Raw genomic sequence first — 23043 nt, 5'->3', positions numbered from 1 at the left:
TTTAAGCCTTGAGACATGGATTGTGTATGTGTGCCATTCAGAGGGTGAATGGGCAAGACAAAAGATTTAAGTGCCTTTGAACGGGGTATGGTAGTAGGTGCCAGGCGCACTGGTTTGTGTCAAGAACCGAAACAATGCTGGGTTTTTCACGATCAACAGTTTACCGTGTGTATGAAGAATGGTCCACCACCCAAAGTACATCCAGCCAACTTGACATAACTGTGGGAAGCATTGGAGTCAACATGGGCCAGCATCCCTGAGGAATGCTTTTGACAACTTGTAGAGTCCATGCCCCGACGAATTGAGGCTGTTCTAAGGGCAAAGGGGGGTGCAACTCAATATTAGGAAGGTGTTGCTAATGTTTGGTATACTCTGTGTATATTTGTATAGACTACACCTAATATAGAATAGAAGAGGAAGTAGAATTTCACTGAATTCAATTATGTTTCCTTTAATTCAAATGTGCAATTCTGTATCCTGTTTACTACCTCAGTTGAAATTCAATTCAAATTCAAGAATTGAATTGGAATTTGAGGCATTCTCAATTAAATTCTGAATTGAGCGCAGCCCTGACACACACACACACGCGAGTGCCCATGATGCGGGCCCCTCAGGGCTGCGTGCTTAGTCCCCTCCTGTACGCCCTGTTCACCCACGACTGCGTGGCCAAGCACGACTCCAACACCATCATTAAGTTTGATGACGACACGCCGTCAACGATAAGACAGCCTTTAGGGAGGAGGTCAGAGACCTGGCAGTGTGGTGCCAGAACAACAACCTCTCCCTTAACGTAAGCAAGACAAAGGAGCTGATCGTGGACTACAGAAAAAGGAGGGCCGAACACGCCCCCATTCAAATCGACGGGGCTGTAGTGGAGCGGGTCGAGAGTTTCAAGTTCCTTGGTGTCCACATCACCAACAAGCGGGTCGAGAGTTTCAAGTTCCTTGGTGTCCACATCACCAACAAACTATCATATTCCAAACACACCAAGACAGTTGTGAAGAGGGCACGACAACACCTTTTCCACCTCAGGAGACAGAAAAGATTTGGCATGGGTCCCCAGATCCTCAAAGTTCTACAGCCGCACCATCGAGAGCATCCTGACCGGTTGCATCACCGCCTGGTATGGCAACTGCCCGGCATCCGACCATAAGGCACTACAGAGGGTAGTGCGTATGGCCCAGTACATCACTGGGGCCAAGCTTCCTGCCATCCAGGACCTATATACTGGGCAGTATCAGAGGAAGGCCCCAAAAATTGTCAAAGACTCCAGTCACCCAAGTCATAGACTGTTCTCTCTGCTACCGCATGGCAAGCAGTACCGGAGTGCCAAGTCTAGGTCCAAAAGGCTCCTTAACAGCTTCTACCCCCTAGCCATAAGACTGCTGAACAATTAATCAAATGGCCACCCGGACTATTTACATTGACACCCCCCGTTTGTTTTTACACTGCTGCTACTCACTGTTTATTATCTATGCATAGTCACTTTACCCCCACCTACATGTACAAATTACCTCGACTAACCTGTACCCCCGCACATTGACTCGGTACCGGTACCCCCTGTATATAGTTTATTTAGTAAATATTTTCTTAACTCTATTTCTTGAACTGCATTGTTGGTTAAGGGCTCGTAAGTAAGCGTTTCACGGTAAGGTCTACACCTGTTGTATTCGGCGCATTTGACAAATCAACATTTGATTTGATTTTAAAGTTGTGCATTTTGAATGAACTGAATGAACAGCATAGAGAGAGGGCGAGAGAGAGAAAGAGGGAGAGATTGGGAAAGCGTGGAGAAGGAGCCATTGCCTCCTCTTAGCTCATTTCAAAACGTATCACTCTGGGCTCACTCACAGGCACAGCACAGACTTTCAGAACATTCTGGAAGGACACAGCACAGACTCTCAGAACATTCTGGAAGGGCACAGCACAGACTCAGAACATTATGGAAAGACACAGCACAGACTCTCAGAACATTCTGGAAGGGCACAGCACAGACTCTCAGAACATTCTGGAAGGGCACAGCACAGACTCTCAGAACATTCTGGAAGGACACAGCACAGAATCTCAGAACATTCTGGAAGGACACAGCACAGAATCTCAGAACATTCTGGAAGGACACATCACAGACTCTCAGAACATTCTGGAAGGACACAGCACAGACTCTCCGAACATTCTGGAAGGACACAGCACAGACTCTCAGAACATTCTGTAAGGGCACAGCAGGACTGTGCTATAAAGTACAGGCTGACATCTCCTTCTCTCTCACTTTCACTCTCTCTCTATCTAAGGGCACAGCATGACTGTATCCTACAGGGTGACATCTCTCTCTTTCTCTCTCCCTCCCTCCCTCTCATGTTCAGGCAAGCAGACCATCTGGACAGCTTTAGCACCAAACAACGCTTCCGAATATTTCTTCACCAAACAGACTGGTCCCACTGCAATGACACAGCAAGATCCTGTCATTGGTCCAGACAGTGTAGTCATGAAGACTACAGTCATAAAGTTAAAAACGTATACAGTCTGTAACTGGTCCTTCATAATAATAATGATAATGGACTGCAGTTATAAAGCACTTTTTCACATCGTCTCAAAGCAGTCAGTGAGCCAGCCAGCCTCAGCATGTATTTCTCTCAGTAAACTGGCACTGTTCAACCCTGCTCAGTCCAGTCTAAACAACTAGCGGTGCCATGGATGGTGGATGGATACTAAATCAAAACAGGCAGAAGCTGTGACCCGGTCACCATTTACTGCATACTGTGTACCCCATTCATACCCAGGCAGACTGGGCAGTCTAGGAGTCTGAATTCACCTCACACCCCTAGTGTTATCACAGTCCAGTTCTTTCTCCTTCTTTCCCTGCGTCTGCTGTCTGCTCTGTCTACATTTTCGTTTTCATCCTCTCTGTTTCTCTTCCTCTGTGTTTAAATTTCTCTCTATGTCCCTCCTCTCTAATTTATTTCACTCTCTCCCTCTAGGAGATTTAGGATGTAGCCTCTCAGTTGAACAGGGACATTCAGCCATAAAGTGTTCTGACAAATGAAATACATTCTGGAGACTGAGAATATTCCTCATCCTGCTGACAGGACTGCATTGGCTCAAAGAGGGAGAGGGAGAGAGAGAAAGAGGGAGAATAGAGAGAGGAAAATGTAATCCAAGGTGAACTTCCTAGTGTAAACAAATGTGTTTCAGTAAATATGTAAATAAAGGCAAGAGTCAGAAAACAGGAAGCTAGAGCATAGCTACTACCCATCTCTGGCTCCAGTTTAAAAACGACCTACTCCATTACAGTTCTTTAGTGAGAGAACGGGAGAAAGGAATATGAAAAAGAGAGAGATGATTTGTGTGAGAGATGGCCTGTCAGGTCTTGACTGAGTCTTGGCAGTGCAACAAAGCTCTGGGGCATGCTTGTTGGCATTTCCCCGGTCTTCTCTTTCAGAAGGCTAGACTGGCATGTTGGACCCTGGCCTCCCCTGTACCCAGCCAGGCTGGGCACTGCCAAGGAAGACCCCTGGCCACAAAGCCCAGCTGGAGAAGGAAGAGGCGAGGGTCAGGGGGAGAGGGTAAAGGGGTGAGGGTAAAAGGGGTGAGGTGGAGGATTTTTTGTCTTTATTTATTTTTGTCATTTAGCAGACGCTCTTATCCAGAGCGACTTACAGGAGCAATTAGGGTTAAGTGCCTTGCTCAAGGGCACATTGACAGATTTTTCACCTAGTCGGCTCGGGGATTAGAACCAGCGACCTTTCAGTTACTGGCACAACGCTCTTAACCACTAAGCTACCTGGATTGAGTGCAGGGCAGCATTCCTCTCAGGGGCAAAGCCAACTCTCCCAAGGTCCATTTAGCTTCAGTGGAGTGGAGTGGAGACGCTTTCTCTCCACCCCCCTCTCTCCAGTGAAACTATTCTCTATCTTTCTCCCCCCCTCCCTCCCAGCAATATATAGCATGTCCTCTAAAATAGGTTACTGTGTGTGTCTGTGTGTGTAATGGCAGGGTGTTTATTTGTTCCAGTGTTATACACATTGATAGAGCCTCTGAGGGCACACACTGATTGATGAGAGAGAGAGAGAGAGAGAGAGAGAGAGAGAGAGAGAGAGAGAGAGAGAGAGAGAGAGAGAGAGAGAGAGAGAGAGAGAGAGAGAGAGAGAGAGAGAGAGAGAGAGAGAGAGAGAGAGAGAGAGAGAGAGAGAGAGAGAGAGAGAGAGAGAGAGAGAGAGAGAGAGAGAGAGAGAGAGAGAGAGAGAGAGAGAGAGAGAGAGAGAGAGAGAGAGAGAGAGAGAGAGAGAGAGAGAGAGAGAGAGAGAGAGAGAGAGAGAGAGAGAGAGAGAGAGAGAGAGAGAGAGAGAGAGAGAGAGAGAGAGAGAGAGAGAGAGAGAGAGAGAGAGAGAGAGAGAGAGAGAGAGAGAGAGAGAGAGAGAGAGAGAGAGAGAGAGAGAGAGAGAGAGAGAGAGAGAGAGAGAGAGAGAGAGAGAGAGAGAGAGAGAGAGAGAGAGAGAGAGAGAGAGAGAGAGAGAGAGAGAGAGAGCTCTGTGTGTCTTCCTTTCAACAACAAACCCAGTTTAACGCTGTCTAATGGCCACCCAGTGGCGTTCTACCCCAGAAGGAAGTCCTGTATCACAGAGTAAGTTTCCAATCCTGGTTCCTCTCTAGTCAGTCAAGGCTGCTACTGTGTGACATCACCCAACAGAGGAGTAAAATCTCTCTGCAGCTGGTGTTGTTTACGAGGTCAAAGGTCAATAACAGCTACTACACCACACAGTCATCGGTATCAGTACAGTCATTCTGCTTCGTAGTTCTGCCCTCAGGCATCCACACACAAACAGGCTAACCGTGTTACCAACAACTACTGCTGGTGTGACCCTAGACACACTTAGATTTGGAATGGTGCCCTTACCTCGGGTTCTGGGACCTGATTGGCTGTTAATGCGGTCAGACACTCGTGATCTCAACTCATATTGGTTACTGGTGATGTCACCTCCCTGAGGCCTGACCCATTTATTGATGCATGGCTATGATTGGCTCTTTATTGAAAACAAATATGCAGCTATCAACACTGTTCTCACTACTAGGATATTCCATATGACAGATTGTCCAACATTCCTTTTCAACATTACTGCTCCTTTGAACATTTGTATTTTCTTTCTTTGGGTCATTCTTTCTGCATGTCTATGTTATTATAATACCTATTGGCCTTTTACCCTGCCATTGATGTTTGACTCTTACACATGTAATGTAAAACCCTTTGAAAATGGTAGTAAATCAAAAGTGCTATATAAATAAAATTGTTATCATTAGCTACAGGAGAGTAATAAAAAGCTCATGTTGACTTTGACTCCATGCTGATGTCATAAAAACGCACCCATAGAACATGTTGAACAATCCTGTAACATGAGTTGCCCTGGGGGGGGGAAATGGCTGCTGGCAGCTTCTGTTTCCCTCCTGATGGAAGTGGGATATCCCCAGTGAGACCATTATCTAACAGTTAAAATATAAAACCATAAATACCCTGAGCTATAGAAGGGAAGCCGGAGGAGAGAAACAGAAGATAGACCAGTACGAAGCCGTGTGTCAAAACAAATCAAATCAAATTGTATTTGTCACATGCTTCGTAAACAACAGGTGTAGACTAACAGTGAAATGCTTACGGGCCCTTTCCAACAATGCAGAGAGAAAAGAGAAATAATAAAAAATAACACAAGGAATAAATACACTATGAGTAACGATAACTTGGCTATACAGTATACCTGGAGTGCCAGTACCGAGTCGATGTGCAGGGGTACAAGGTAGATATGTACATATATGTAGGAATAAAGTGACTAGGCAACAGGATAGATAATAAACAGTAACAGCAGTGTATGTGATGAGTCAAAAGAGTTAGTGCAAAAAGGGTCAATGCAGATAGTCCGATTAGCTATTGGTTAACTATTTAGTAGTATTATGGCTTGGGGATAGAAGCTGTGTGAGTGTGTGAGTGAGTGTGTATGAACCCAGTACCCAGCCTGCTTTCCCATCCATATCAACCCTGGCATGAAATATCCTGTGTCTGTGTTTAATGAGTTTTCAGGCAGAGCCTGTATCAGAGGGGACTTAATGGAGGGTGTCTATGTGTGTTGCTTGATCTGGACTGTGGTTGTACTGGGAGTGAACATACTGAGACACATGCTGTTCTAATGACTACAGAAGGAATGAACACATTCTCTCTGTCAGACAGAATGTTTTAAAACAACATACTTTACCCAGACACAGACATACACACACGTACACACAGAAACACACAAATCCATGTGTATAAATGTGTATGTGTATGTGTATTGGAGAGTATGTGTGTTTACAGTATGTGGATGTGTGTGTTAGTGTTGTTGGGTGGGCTTGGAGCTAGCTTCTGCATAGCAGACCCCCTTCCAATGTCTTTAACCACATTGATCCAGTGACGTACACACACACGGTTTAACGTTGCCACCACCACCACCATAACACACACACACCACCATGACGTGGTCCTGTATGGCTCAGTTGGTACAGCATGGCGCCAGGCTTGTGGGTTAGATTCCCGGGGCCACCCATACTTAAAATGTATGTGCGCATGACTAAGTCGCTGGATAAAAGCGTCTGCTAAAAGGCATATATGATATATTATGTAACTAGCAATTCCCCCTCCTTCAAATCAAAAATGTGTTTAACTGTTCTGCTTTTTGGTCTGTGGCTATATGTGATTTTTCTCAACTCCAGAGAATTAAAAAAACTCCCATAGGGCTATTTCCTGTGGGATCATGGCAGTTGCTTTTTCTTTCAAATTCAATGTTGGCCTACCATGAACCCATGTTATATATATATATATATATATATATATATATATATATATATATATATATATATATATATATATATATATACAGTGGGGAGAACAAGTATTTGATACACTGCCGATTTTGCAGGTTTTCCTACTTACAAAGCATGTAGAGGTCTGTAATTTTTTATCAAAATCCAGAAAATCACATTGTATGATTTTTAAGTAATTCATTTGCATTTTATTGCATGACATAAGTATTTGATACATCAGAAAAGCAGAACTTAATATTTGGTACAGAAACCTTTGTTTGCAATTACAGAGATCATACGTTTCCTGTAGGTCTTGACCAGGTTTGCACACACTGCAGCAGGGATTTTGGCCCACTCCTCCATACAGACCTTCTCCAGATCCTTCAGGTTTCGGGGCTGTCGCTGGGCAATACGGACTTTCAGCTCCCTCCAAAGATTTTCTATTGGGTTCAGGTCTGGAGACTGGCTAGGTCACTCCAGGACCTTGAGATGCTTCTTACGGAGCCACTACTTAGTTGCCCTGGCTGTGTGTTTCGGGTCGTTGTCATGCTGGAAGACCCAGCCACGACCCATCTTCAATGCTCTTACTGAGGGAAGGAGGTTGTTGGCCAAGATCTCGCGATACATGGCCCCATCCATCCTCCCCTCAATACGGTGCAGTCGTCCTGTCCCCTTTGCAGAAAAGCATCCCCAAAGAATGATGTTTCCACCTCCATGCTTCACGGTTGGGATGGTGTTCTTGGGGTTGTACTCATCCTTCTTCTTCCTCCAAATACGGCGAGTGGAGTTTAGACCAAAAAGCTATATTTTTGTCTCATCAGACCACATGACCTTCTCCCATTCCTCCTCTGGATCATCCAGATGGTCATTGGCAAACTTCAGACGGGCCTGGACATGCGCTGGCTTGAGCAGGGGGACCTTGCGTGCGCTGCAGGATTTTAATCCATGACGGCGTAGTGTGTTACTAATGGTTTTCCTTGAGACTGTGGTCCCAGCTCTCTTCAGGTCATTGACCAGCTCCTGCCGTGTAGTTCTGGGCTGATCCCTCACCTTCCTCATGATCATTGATGCCCCACGAGGTGAGATCTTGCATGGAGCTCCAGACCGAGGGTGATTGACCGTCATCCATTTTCTAATAATTGCACCAACAGTTGTTGCCTTCTCACCAAGCTGCTTGCCTATTGTCCTATAGCCCATCCCAGCCTTGTGCAGGTCTACAATTGTATCCCTGATGTCCTTACACAGCTCTCTGGTCTTGGCCATTGTGGAGAGGTTGGAGTCTGTTTGATTGAGTGTGTGGACAGGTGTCTTTTATACAGGTAACGAGTTCAAACAGGTGCAGTTAATACAGGTGGAGAACAGGAGGGCTTCTTAAAGAAAAACTAACAGGTCTGTGAGAGCCGGAATTCTTAATGGTTGGTAGGTGATCAAATACTTATGTCATGCAATAAAATGCAAATTAATTACTTAAAAATCATTCAATGTGATTTTCTGGATTTTTGTTTTAGATTCCGTCTCTCACAGTTGAAGTGTACCTATGATAAAAATTACAGACCTCTACATGCTTTGTAAGTAGGAAAACCTGCAAAATCGGCAGTGTATCAAATACTTGTTCTCCCCACTGTATATATATATAACAAAAACAGTACAATAGGGCTCCAGACTTAGATTAGATTTATTCAAGAAATAAGTTGTTTAATCTAACATGTCCAAGCAGGAATGCATCATAAAGATATTTTGTTGTGCAATACCTAAACCAGTGATTGGCATGAATTTGTTGCTATAACTTTACTGTCAAAATAGGGCTCCAGAATTGCAGATTTGCATACAAATAGGCTATCACATAGGCTAATTCACTTAGGGCTAATCACTGAGGAAGGGGAAACTCGAAACAAAAAGAACAACAAAACCACAACTGTAGCCTACTGCATTTTGAAATGTTGCGCAAAAGAAGTTCAATTTTTTATCTTCCTTCCCCCTTCTCTCCATCTAGTCTATTCCGAGCGCTTTAATGCAGGAATCTGGATGCTACTGTTGGACCGAATCATGGTTTTAGCTGCCCCAAAAATATAAAGTTTTGAGTGAAGTGACCAGCTAGAATTTGTAGCTCACACGGATGCAATCACATCTAAGCTTGGAAGTGTAATTTCCACCTCTCTAGTGTGTCTACCGGCTCACATTTGTTGCCTATGTTTTAGGCCTAGTGCTTATTTTACTCATTATATGCTGTAACTTGCTTTATTTGACAGCATTATTTGAAAGGATTTGAGGGTTAGTTAAAGAGTTGTGGAAAATAGGGCAGTGGGTTATCGTGAGATGCTGTTGAAGATTTTAAGCACGGGTCCACCATAAGCGAAGCAGCGCAGTTGATACTGTACTGTGGATTGCTGCATGTTGCAAAATGTATATTACTATTGTGACGTATAATTGCCATGTCCAGTCAATGAGCATTATGAGAAATGTAGGCCTAATTCTACAGATTCAAAATTGGTCTACAAACGCTTCCATCAAATGCTTTATGACAGCTTCATCTCCTGTAGTAAAGGTGCCATTTCAAACACAAAAACCTGGAAAATAAACAAATAACCATCTAATTAAAAAAAAGAAAGTCTTCAAAGTTAGTTAAAAGCCCTCATTTTTATTTAGAATACATTTTTGCCAGTGAGCTTTGCAGCCCAAAGAACACTTAACAGGGAGCAAACTCTCCTCTTGCGCCTCATGGTCCGAGTGGCTTTATGCTTCCTGTGGACTGGGCGAGAAGTGTATCGTCTGCGTCAGGACATGACTATTGTTATACCCACTGAGTAGCTGTGCTTTTATAGGCTTTGACTTGGGAGCAAAATTACATCATAATGGCATTGACATGATGCAATACCATCAATTTGTAAGTCGCTCTGGATAAGAGCGTCTGCTAAATGACGTAAATGTAAATGTAATAGTAACCGTGCCAAACAGTAGCATGCTGATTCTTGCATTAAAGCAGAGGGGGGAGGAAGATAAAAAAAAGAAAAATTTGCCGCAACATTTCAAAATGTAGTAGCTACAGTTGTGGTTTTGTTGTTCTTTGGTTTCGAGTTTCCCCTTCCTCAGTGATTTAACCACAAGTGAATTAGCCTATGTGATAGCCTATTTGTACTCAAAAGATGTAAGCAAAATTTGTATGCAAATCTGCAATTCTGGAGCCCTATTTTGACAGTAAAGTTATAGCAACAAATTCATACCAATCACTGGTATTGCACAACAAAATATTTGTATGATGCATTCCTGCTTGGACATGTTAGATGAAACAACTTATTTCTTTAATAAATCTGGAGCCCTCCTGTACTGTTTTTGTTATATATACAGTGTAAATCAAATCAATTTTTATTTGTCACATACACGTGTTTAGCAGATGTTATTGCAGGTGTAGCAAAATGCTTGTGCTTCTAGCTCCGACAGTGCAGTAATATCTAACAAGTAATATCTAACAATTTCACAACATATACACAAATCTAAGTAAGGAATGGAATTAAGAATATATACATATATGGACAAGCAATCACAGAGCGGCATGGACTAAGATACAGTAGAATATTATAGAATACAGTATATACATATGATATGAGTAATGCAAGATATGTAAACAATATTAAAGTGGCTAGTTTTCCATTTCTTAAAGTGGCCAGTGATTTCAATAGGCAGCAGCAGCCTCTAATGTGCTAGGGAAGGCTATTTAACAGTCTGATGGCCTTGAGATAGAAGCTGTTTTTCATTCTCTTGAGATAGAAGCTGTTTTTCATTCGCTTTGATGCACCTGTACTGACCTTGCCTTCTGGATGATAGCGGGGTGAACAGGCAGCGGCTTGGGTGGTTGATGTCCTTGATGATCTTTTTGGCCTACTTGTGACATCGGGTGCTGTAGGTGTCCTGGAGGGCGGGTAGTTTGCCCCCGGTAATGCGTTTGGTAGACCGCACCACCCTCTGGAGAGTCCTGCGGTTGCGGGCGGTGCAGTTGCCGTACCAGGCGGTGATACAGCCCGACAGGATGCTTTCAATTGTACATTTGTAAATGTTTGTGAGGTTTTTAGGTGCCAAGCCACATTTCTTCAGCCTCCTGAGGTTGAAGAGGCTCTGTTCTGCCTTCTTCACCACACTGTCTGCGTGGGTAGACCATTTCAGTTTGTTAGTGATGTGTAGGCCAAGGAACTTGAAGCTTTCCACCTTCTCCACTGCGGTCCTGTCGATGTGGATAGGGGGGTGCACCCTCTGCTGTTTCCTGAAGTCCACGATCATCTCCTTTGTTTTGTTGATGTTGAGTGAGAGGTTATTTTCCTGGCACCACACTCCCAGAACCCTCACCTCCTCCCTGTAGGCTGTCTCGTCATTGTTGGTAATCAAGCCTACTGTTGTGTCGTCTGCAAACTTGATGATTGAGTTGGAGGCGTGCTTGGCCACGCAGTCATGCGTGAACAGGGAGTACAGGAGGGGGCTGAGCACGCACCCTTGTGGGGCCCCAGTGTTGAGGATCAGTGAAGTGGAGATGTTGTTTCCTACCTTCACTACCTGGGAACGGCCCGTCAGGAAGTCCAGGACCCAGTTGCACAGGGCGGGGTTCAAACCCAGGGCCTCAAGCTTAATGATGAGCTTGGAGGGTACTATGGTGTTGAATGCTGAGCTATAGTCAATGAAAAGCATTCTTACATAGGTATATATGGATAACATGGGTTCATGGTAGGCCAAAATTGAATTTGAAAGAGAAAGCAAGTGCTATGATCCGGGTTAATAGGGAAAAATATAAAACACAGCGGAATATAAAGAGGCCTACTGGATATAAGAGGACAATGCTCTTCTTTTGAGCCTAAAATGAAGAAAATCACCCCAATATTGTAGGAGGACCCTCCTGCAGCTTAGAATGCTTAGCTTATTATAATATAGATGACCAGAACACACTCACCAACATGAGAACAGATGAAGGGATGGAAAGATGAAGGGATGAAGGAAGAGGAGGAGTGTGAAGTGTGGAGGCTCTCATTTGATCTACTGGGCCTCACACTCCACATGAGTGGCAGAGTTCCGCTCCCACACAAACACACTAGGGTTGGGCGTTATCTAGATTTTCATACCATCATACCGTTTCTGTACCATACCGGGTATATGGTATTACCGGAAGTGCACACAAGGGGCGCAATAAATTAAAAAATGTGGACGCACAAAACAATTTAGGCAACAGGGATTTGATCCAGGATGGGATTGAATGTCTCTGCTGTAACCAAGAAGCTTGACCTTGACATCTAGCCACTTACCTAGTAAGTTAGCAAACCAAATGCATAGCTGGAGCCCTGAGCTGGATATAATTTATTTGACACATCTTAGATTTCTTATAGTTATAAATAACTTTTAGTTAGTTATAAGTAGTGGTGTAGCACGCAGCCCCCTGCAAGCTGCTGCTGTTTTAGCGGTATTGAAAATCATATCATTGGTATTTCGAAATACCCCGGTATATGGTACAAAAGGTGTATCGCCCAAGCCTAACAACACACACACACACACACACACACACACACACAGAGTCAGGGAGTGGAGTCATCGGAAACAACTCAAACATGTGGTCCAAGGCACAGATGTGACTGCAAAAGTACAGTGCACACTTTCATCACACACACCCATGGCTTGGAACGAGGGATAGATTAGATAGATTAGAACGACAGATTAGAGAAGAAAGATCACAGAGAGAGAGTGATAGATAGAAAGAGACACAGAGAAAAAACAGGTGGAAAATAAAAAAAGGAAACAATGAGAGAAAGAGGGAGAGAGAGAGGAATGTGAGTCACACAAATGCACATTATTTGCAAACATCTGAGAGACTGTTGAGCTGTTTATTTTCGAGGCCTCCGATTGGCCGAATAGTCGGAAGGAGTGACCTACCACTGCTGTGCATGCCTCCATCGCTTGGTCTAGGGGGAGTGTCTTTATCGACGGACAAGGCCTGTGTGAGGGGGGGGCGGAGACAGGGCGGGGGCGAGCAGGGCAGTGAGGCAGGGGCTAGAGGTAGAGGGGGAGGGGTGAAGGGCAGGGTGGGGCGTGGCGCAGGGGGGAGGGGCCAAGTAGAACAAGACAGGTCCATTCCAAAACCACACCCCCAAAACACGAGACACCAGAAAAGGTTACAGAAAAATCGGTTTGAATTTTAAAAGACAAGGGAACGAAACAGGCAGCGGCAGTTGATAATCGCATGCAAAGGTAGATTGGGTTAGATAAAGGGATGTGATTGGAGTGAGAATTGGTGTGAGAGGTCATGCAGCAGTTGGTAGAAAGATAGAAAGGGAGTAAAGGAGAGGAAGAGGAAAGAGGAAAAGAAGAAACAAAGGATATGCGAGAGAAAAAAAACAACACAAAACAAAGATAAAAAAATTAATCAATATTAGTGCCATTTCACAATACAGATTTCATGACATGCTGTTAATGTTAGCAGGTAAAGCTACATTTCACACACTACAGTAGTAACCTACTGTACGTAGCAACTAGCTGGATGGATGCTAGCTCTATTTCTACAAGCAGCAAATATCAGACGCTAGAGTAATTTCAGTGAACCTGCACCCAAAGCCATCGGACCATGAGGAGTACCAGACAGGTATCGAGGGTTCGGAAAGGATTGCTCTGTTCCATGGGATGTAGCTAACCAGTCCATCAGTTAGTTAACTCAAAGAAGGAAGAGACTGTATGTGTGTTTGTATCCGCTTCCTCCATAGCCACTCTTTGGGATTGGTTGCAGAGTACTCACACCCACGTATTCTCAGCAAACACACATCACTTTCTCTCTGGGCCATGTTCACACAGCGTTACAGAAACATTGTGGGAGCAATGCATGTTAGTCAGGACAGGGCTGGTAGCCTCTACAGCATGACCCAACTGCTGCTGCTTTTGGGGACAGAGCGTGTTATGAGGTATTATGTGCCTCATTAGAAGTTGTGACTTTCGGGGGGATTGTGACTTTTGGGGGGGATTGTGACTTTTGGGGGGGGGTTGACTCTTGACTATTGGAGGAACTGAACCCAGGTCTTTCTTACTTTGGGGTAATGGTATAACCCTATAAAAGCTGGATTGGGGTGTGGGAGGATTTGGGGTTTGGGGGAGAAGCAGAGCGGAGGGGATTGAGGACGTCCATGTCTTCATTTTGGAGAGAAAGGATGGACGCATGAATGGACTCTATTAGGGACTGTAGTCTGTGTAGACAGTCGGAGGTATTGTGCACCTATCTGACTGAGATGTGTGTATTGTATTGATTATGAAGACTATAGAGGGGTACCCGCCATCACCCACCCATCCAGGCCTCTACCCAACCCCGGTAGTGAGCCATGCCCAGACGGCACTCACCCGAGCGGGGCTTCAGCCCGAAGGGAGGGGTGAGAGGGGTGGTAAACGTGGGACCGCTGCCTGGAACTCTGTCTTCTCCCTGGTAGAGAATCAAAGGGAGTACACACATAAAGGTTAGGGACCCTCTTCTCCTGAGAGTACACTTAAACAACACACACATTATCCAGGTCTACTGGGGGAATTGGGGACAAGCCAGCTGGTGTTGAATGTGTATGTGTGTGACCTCTGTTTGTCCACTGTGTATGTGTGTATGATGAACATGTGTGTGCAGGATTTAGATTGGTGTTTGGCGTCCTATACTGTGACTATGTAACACTACAGATGACCTCTGAGCTGGCTTAACTAGATCATAACTCACTCTGTCCCTTTCTCGCTGACCCTCACCCAGATTGACTGGTATGGCCAGTTGTCCTCTAGCTTGATTGTGCTGAGGTCACTGTTGCTATGGCCATGTAGCTGGTATTGGACATGGTGTTGCTATGTGGTGACAGTGCTCTCTTCAAGTGGTCAGTGTTGGATGTGTGCCCTGTCCCCAATAGCCTTGTCTGTGTGTGTGTGTGTGTGACAACGCTAGAGCAATGTTGAAGATTTTGAAAGAACCACCAGACAATAGCTGTGTTCGAATACCCATACTAACATACTGTATACTACAAACTTGATGAGTGTATACTATAAGTTCATTTTAGTATCCTGTAAACAAACTGTATCCTTTCAGTTGAGTGTACTAGCCCTTCGCCTGTCTACCGGATGTTGATGTGGTTGCTATGCAACTTCTTTCTAGCTTGTTAGCGTAACAAATTACTAGCTAGACATCTTACGACTCCATTGAGAACGCACAACGACTATACCACTTAGCTAATCTAAGAATTACGTGAATAATCAAGTCAATAAACACTGGGTAGTTAGTTAGATAGCATATAGTTAATATACTGGCAAGTTCGATGTATTAGTATCCAACTAATGTTAGGTAGCTAGCTAACATACAGCTACATACAGTGAGGGAAAAAAGTATTTCATCCCCTGCTGATTTTGTACGTTTGCCCACTGACAAAGAAATTATCAGTCTATAATTTTAATGGTAGATTTATTTGAACAGTGAGAGACAGAATAACAACAAAAAAATCCAGAAAAACGCATGTCAGAAATGTTATAAATTGATTTGCATTTTAATGAGGGAAATAAGTATTTTATCATAATAATAATAATAATATGAATATGCCATTTAGCAGACGCTTTTATCCAAAGCGATTTAAAGTCATGCGTGCATACATTTATTAATTATTTTGTGTATGGGTGGTCCCGGGGATCGTACCCACTACCTTGGCGTTACAAGCGCCGTGCTCTACCAGCTGAGCTACAGAGGACCACAAAGATTTCTGGCTCCCAGGTGTCTTTTATACAGGTAACGAGCTCAGATTAGGAGCACACTCTTAAAGGGAGTGCTCCTAATCTCAGCTTGTTACCTGTATAAAAGACACCTGTCCACAGAAGCAATCAATCAATCAGATTCCAAACTCTCCACCATGGCCAAGACCAAAGAGCTCTCCAAGGATGTCAGGGACACGATTGTAGACCTACACAAGGCTGGAATGGGCTACAAGACCATCGCCAAGCAGCTTGGTGAGAAGGTGACAACAGATGGTGCGATTATTCGCAAATGGAAGAAACACAAAATAACTGTCAATCCTGCAGCGCCCGCAAGGTCCCCCTGCTCAAGAAAGCACATATACAGGGCCATCTGAAGTTTGCCAATGAACATCTGAATGATTCAGAGGAGAACTGGGTGAAAGTGTTGTGGTCAGATGAGACCAAAATCGAGCTCTTTGGCATCAACTCAACTCGCCGTGTTTGGAGGAGGAGGAATGCTGCCTATGACCCCAAGAACACCATCCCCACCGTCAAACATGGAGGTGGAAACATTATGCTTTGGGGGTATTTTTCTGCTAAGGGGACAGGACAACTTCACCGCATCAAAGGGATGATGGACGGGGCCATGTACCGTCAAATCTTGGGTGAGAACCTCCTTCCCTCAGCCAGGGCATTGAAAATGGGTCGTGGATGGGTATTCCAGCATGACAATGACCCAAAACACACGGCCAAGGCAACAAAGGAGTGGCTCAAGTAGAAGCACATTAAGGTCCTGGAGTGGCCTAGCCAGTCTCCAGACCTTAATCCCATAGAAAATCTGTGGAGGGAGCTGAAGGTTTGAGTTGCCAAACGTCAACCTCAAAACCTTAATGACTTGGAGAAGATCTGCAAAGAGGAGTGGAACAAAATCCCTCCTGAGATGTGTGCAAACCTGGTGGCCAACTACAAGAAACGTCTGACCTCTGTGATTGCCAACAAGGGTTTTGCCACCAAGTACTAAGTAATGTTTTGCAGAGGGGTCAAATACTTATTTCCCTCATTAAAATGCAAATCAATTTATAACATTTTTGACATGCGTTTTTTTAGATTTATTGTTGTTGTTATTCTGTCTCTCACTGTTCAAATAAACCTGCCATTAAAATTATAGACTGATCATGTCTTTGTCAGTGGGCAAACGTACAAAATCAGCAGGGGATCAAATACTTTTTTCCCTCACTGTACAAGCAACTGCTGTAATGATATGCTATGCGGTTCGTAAGGCTAGCGTAGCTAACAAATTGTCAGCCAACATAACGTGTAACGTAACTTATTTGAAAAGTCATTACTTTATTACATTGCTCAACATTTTCTTAACATTTGTCATTATTAGTTAAAGCAATGAATTTGTATCAGCTCTCGTCGGACTTCGGCTGCATATTTTCAGCCATTTTCTTCAAATCTGAAAAGTTGTGAAGCCACGCCCATTTTCTGAATAATTGCATTATGGGCCCTAAAAGCACAGAAATAGTGTCCACTGCATGTATAAGTCATATTTTGGCGAATGTAGTACGACATCCGGGAACTTTTGGCATACTAACTATATCCATACAATGACCAATAAGCATACTACATACTCAATTTACGTCACAAATAGTACGGTTTGTGCGAATAGAATTCGAACACAGCTAATGTCTTCTCCTTGTTATGTGCTATGCTGTTGTTCCTTCTTCCTGGGTCCTGGTGTGTTTCAACTTCAGGGTTTTCAACCCTCTGGCTAGAGCTTGTTAAAGAAATGAAACCAACGTTTAAGTTCAAAAGCATTTGGTTAGGCCTATAAAGTGTGTGAGCCAATCCCTGTTTTGCTCTGAAGCTCAGGACCAATCATATCTGTGCAACAGCTCCCATGGTATTGACCCAGACTGGGTCAGGGTAAAATCCTCATGTTTGTAAACTATTGGTCAACTTCACATACTGCAAACTATAGCAACATGCTACACACAACAAAATCTCACAATGACACAACAAAAACATCAACACTACACACAAGCACCTGCTTCAAATAATTCCCTTCATCTACTGTACCTCTAGAAGCGTAAACAAAGGTAAGATCAAAGTTACAGATATGCAAAACAGCAGACTGACACACAGGTCTAAAAAGTAATGGGTTGGCTAGCTAGGTAACAGGATAGAGGTCACACCAGCAAACACACCTACTGGTCGCATAGTGCTGAATCCTAACTTGAGATCCAAGTAAACGTTCACGCAATCTTGCATTGAAGTCAATGGCAGGTTTTTGCAGAGTTAGGATTCAACCTCTAATGCCCTTAGCCACATACAGTGGGGAGAACAAGTATTTGATACACTGCCGATTTTGCAGGTTTTCCTACATACAAAGCATGTAGAGGTCTGTAATTGTGATCATAGGTACACTTCAACTGTGAGAGACGGAATCTAAAACAAAAATCCAGAAAATCACATTGTATGATTTTTAAGTAATTAATTTGCATTTTATTGCATGACAAAAGTATTTCATCACCTACCAACCAGTAAGAATTCCGGCTCTCACAGACCTGTTAGTTTTTCTTTAAGAAGCCCTCCTGTTCTCCACTCATTACATGTATTAACTGTTCATTACCTGTATTAACTGCACCTGTTTGAACTTGTTACCTGTATAAAAGACACCTGTCCACACACTCAATCAAACAGACTCCAACCTCTCCACAATGGCCAAGACCAGAGAGCTGTGTAAGGACATCAGGGATAAAATTGTAGACCTGCTCAAGGCTGGGATGGGCTACAGGAAAATAGGCAAGTAGCTTGGTGAGAAGGCAACAACTGTTGGCGCAATTATTAGAAAATGGATGACGGTCAATCACCCTCGGTCTGGGGCTCCATGCAAGATCTCACCTCGTGGGGCATCAATGATCATGAGGAAGGTGAGGGATAAGCCCAGAACTACACGGCAGGACCTGGTCAATGACCTGAAGAGAGCTGGGACCACAGTCTCAAAGAAAACCATTAGTAACACACTATGCCGTCATGGATTAAAATCCTGCAGCGCACGCAAGGTCCCCCTGCTCAAGCCAGCGCATGTCCAGGCCCGTCTGAAGTTTGCCAATGACCATCTGGATGATCCAGAGGAGGAATGGGAGAAGGTCATGTGGTCTGATGAGACAAAAATAGAGCTTTTTGGTCTAAACTCCACTCGCCGTGTTTGGAGGAAGAAGAAGGATGAATACAACCCCAAGAACACCATCCCAACCGTGAAGCATCATTCTTTGGGGATGCTTTTCTGCAAAGGGGACAGGACGACTGCACCGTATTGAGGGGAGGATGGATGGGGCCATGTATCGCAAGATCTTGGCCAACAACCTCCTTACCTCAGTAAGAGCATTGAAGATGGGTCGTGGCTGGGTCTTCCAACATGACAACGACCCGAAACACACAGCCAGGGCAACTAAGGAGTGGCTCCGTAAGAAGCATCTCAAGGTCCTGGATTGGCCTAGCCAGTCTCCAGACCTGAACCCAATAGAAAATCTTTGGAGGGAGCTGAAAGTCCGCATTGCCCAGCGACAGCCCCGAAACCTGAAGGATCTGGAGAAGGTCTGTATGGAGGAGTGGGCCAAAATCCCTGCTGCAGTGTGTGCAAACCTGGTCAAGACCTACAGGAAACGTATGATCTCTGTAATTGCAAACAAAGGTTTCTGTACCAAATATTAAGTTCTGCTTTTCTGATGTATCAAATACTTATGTCATGCAATAAAATGCAAATGAATTACTTAAAAATCATACAATGTGATTTTTTGGATTTTTGTTTTAGATTCCGTCTCTCACAGTTGAAGTGTACCTATGATAAAAATCACAGACCTCTACATGCTTTGTAAGTAGGAAAACCTGCAAAATCAGCAGTGTATCAAATACTTGTTCTCCCCACTGTATCTAGGATGAGCTACCCCTATTGTAGCCCTCTTCGGAACTATGTAACACTTTACACAAAAACTGACTTGGGACCAGTGGTTAAGAGCATGAAGTGACCACACACATAAACACACACACAAACACACTGACACTAGATGAGGTAAGTCGGAGGCAGGGATTGGCTGGTAAGCCTGAGGGGGCGTGGCCACCCATGGCTTGTTACTAGGGTTACCTGGTTGGACATATGTCTCTCATATTGTTGGCATGCAAGCTGGGCCTCCAGCCTGGCCCTCTCTAGAATCAACTCTCGTTTCTTCTGGAACTCAAAGCCTCCATCGGGAGTGTCCCACTAGATAGAACATACCAACCAGTGGAACTTATTTGTACATCTACCACACCAATTCAAGCTTTACTTCCAGAAATCATTACACTCTACAAAGGAGACAAGCTTACACTCTAACACAGCTCCAAAACAACATTCACCACAACTCAAATAAGTTATACTACAAACAAGTCATCTTAACAATATTCAACTACCAACGAGCAGCAGAGCTATATTACAGAAGACAGGAAATGACATCAGAGGAATAGGAAGTGCAGGGCTGCTTGCTCAGGGAGGGAGACTAAACACACACCAACTCAGGAGAGGGGTCTTAGTCTGTAACACAGATGCTGATATATTTTAGTTTGACACCATCACACACACCCTTTAACTGCACATACAGATGGTGCACATACTCACACAATGGTCATAGTCAGAGGTCATGCAGTATAGGTGCTCAAAGGGTGCTCGTACAGTGCATTCATGTAGTATTCAGACCCCTGGACTTTTTCCACATTTTGTTATGTTACAGCCTTATTCTAATTTTTTTTTTTTTTTATCCTCATCAATCTACACACAATACCCCATAATGACAAAGCGAAAACAGATTTTTTTGAAATGATTGCAAATAAAAACAAAACAAACAGAAATACCTTATTTACATAAGTATTCAGACCCTTTGCTATTAGACTCGAAATTGAGCTCAGGTGCATCTGTTTCCATTCATCATCCTTGAGATGTTTCTACAACTTGATTGGAGTCCACCTGTGGTAAATTCAATTGATTGGACATGATTTTGAAAAGGCACACACCTGTCTATATAAGGTCACACAGTTGACAGTGCATGTCAGAGAAAAAACCAAGCCATGAGGTGAAAGGAATTGTCCGTAGAGCTCCAAGAGAGGATTGTGTCGAGGCACAGATCTGGGGAAGGGTACCGAAAAATGTCTGCAGCATTGAAGGTCCCCAAGAACACAGTGGGCTCCATCATTCTTAAATGGAAGAAGTTTGGAACATGGTGGTGGCATCATCATGCTGTGGGGGATGTTTTTAAGCGGCAGGGACTGAGAGACTAGTCAGGATCGAGGGAAAGATGAACAGAGCAAAGTACAGAGAGATCCCTGATGAAAACCTGCTCCAGAGCACTCAGACTGGGGCGAAGGTTCACCTTCCAACAGGACAACGACCCTAAGCACACAGCCAAGACAACACAGGAGTGGCTTCAGGACAAGTCTCTGAATGTCCTTGAGTGGCCCAGCCAGAGCCAGGACTTGAACCCGATCGAACATCTCTGGAGAGACCTGAAAATAGCTGTGCAGCAACGCTCCCCATCCAACCCGACAGAGTTTGAGAGGGTCTGCAGAGAACAATGGGAGAAGCTCCCCAAATACAGGTGTGCCAAGCTTGTAGCGTCATACCCAAGAAGACTTGAGGCTGTAATCGCTGCCAAAGGTGCTTAAACAAAGTACTGAGTAAAGGGTCTGAATACTTATGTAAATGTGATATTTACGTTATTTATTTTTAATACATTTGCTAAAATTTCTAAAAACCTGTTTTTGTTTTGTCATTAAGGGGGTATTGTGTGTAGATTGATGAGGGGGAAAACTATCTAATCCATTTCAGAATAAGGCTGTAACGTAAGGAACTTGTCTGTCGGCCTTGCATTAAAGAACATAATTGGTTAAAGAAAATTGTGATAAATAAAAAAGTTTACCAGTTTCATTCAAGGATCAAAAGATTGACAGCCGTCCCATATAGATTGCAAAATAGTTGGGAAGAGATTTTTTACATACTGATTCCATGGCATAGTGTTTATGAACTGATATGCAAAACGACGCCGGATTCAAAACTTAGAATTGTTCAATTTAAATTATTATATAAAATTCTTGCTACCAATAGAATGTTATTTGTATGGGGGATGCAATCTTCCCAGCTCTGCAGATTTGGCTGTGAAGAGACAGAATCATTAGATCATTTGCTTTGGTACTGTCCATTTGTAGCTTGTTTCTGGACACAGGTCCAGGAATGGCTGAAGGATTGCAATATTTGCATGGAGCTGACCCTGCAGATAGCACTACTGGGTGATCTGAAAAGTCATAGTCAATCGATCAATAATATAATAATACTTTTAGAAACAATTTTTATTTTCAATTCACAAACTGTAGAAACAATGAGAATAAAAAGGTTCAGAACTTTTGTAAAACATCACAGTACAGTTGAAAAATATATGGCAAATAGAAATCCAATATGGATGGTGTAAAGCGATAGATGGGAGGTGTTGAATGGAGCTGAAGGATGGGACTAATAACAACAACTAATAACAACAAGATAACTAGTGTAAGACATGCTGTGTCCATAATAAGTATATAGGTTAAATATTGTGAGCTTTTGTGAAAGAGCACAGTTACAAAGATATGGCATATAGAAGCATACCAGATGGACATCATGAAAATGATCGGAGGAAGTTCAGGAGTAAAAACAAACAAATTATAATTATTGACTGTGTCCATAAAATTTATATAGTATGTATACGCATAAAGTAGAGGCCTAAGCATTGTTGTTCACTAGTTTACTCCAATTAGGAAAGGGATAGTGTGGTTAGAAAGTAATAAAGGGAAATATATAGATTTTTAAAGGATATGTATGTATATATATATATATATATATATATATATATATATATATATATATATATATATATATATATAATTATATATATATATATATATATATATATATATATATATATATTATATATATATATATGGTATATGCGTATATGTATGTATGTGTATATATGTATGTATGTATGTATGTATGTATGTATGTATGTATGTATGTATGTATGTATGTATATATATATATATATATATATATGTATATATATATATATATATATGCGAGAGAAAAAAAAGAAAAAGAAACATATGGGGGATTGGAAGTGATGCAGACAATTACATTGTTGGAAGTTACAATCTATCTGCAATATTAAAGCTGATCTACCCCCTAAATAAGAAAAAAAAGGCTGTAATGTAACAAAATGTGGAAAAAGTCAAGGGGTCTGAATACTTTCCGAATGCACTGTAGGTGTGTACATTATGCAATAAAACCACATACGTGATTCTCATAGGAATGATGTCTCACCTTGGGTGTGGTTCGTCCTTCACTGCCGTCACTGTCTTGGCCACTGTAGTGAGAGAGAGAGACAGAGAGAGAGTAAAAAATAACGCACGTGTGCACGCAACGCACATACACACAGACACACACACACACACACACACACACAA

The 23043-nt window shown here is 43.1% G+C and overlaps 1 protein-coding gene across 4 annotated transcripts in view; it reads right to left on the bottom strand.

Moving 5' to 3' along the window:
* The window catches only part of LOC121571746 (leucine-rich repeat and calponin homology domain-containing protein 1), a 98929-nt gene that overhangs the window by 9620 nt on the left and 66266 nt on the right, over nucleotides 1–23043 (bottom strand). For 2 of the 4 annotated variants that reach the window (XM_041883404.2, XM_041883402.2), the window contains exons 13-15: nucleotides 22901–22943; nucleotides 14170–14248; nucleotides 12721–12837 (exon numbers count right to left, since the gene is read on the bottom strand). In XM_041883404.2, coding sequence (XP_041739338.2) covers nucleotides 12721–12837; nucleotides 14170–14248; nucleotides 22901–22943 — 239 coding nt within the window. The remainder of the gene's footprint in view (nucleotides 1–12720; nucleotides 12838–14169; nucleotides 14249–22900; nucleotides 22944–23043) is intronic. The other 2 variants (XM_041883405.2, XM_041883403.2) reach the window with 1 other exon arrangement.

The sequence above is a fragment of the Coregonus clupeaformis genome, chromosome 40, assembly GCF_020615455.1.
Source record: "Coregonus clupeaformis isolate EN_2021a chromosome 40, ASM2061545v1, whole genome shotgun sequence".
Lineage (NCBI taxonomy): Eukaryota > Metazoa > Chordata > Actinopteri > Salmoniformes > Salmonidae > Coregonus > Coregonus clupeaformis.
This window is presented reverse-complemented; position numbering and strand designations above follow the sequence as displayed.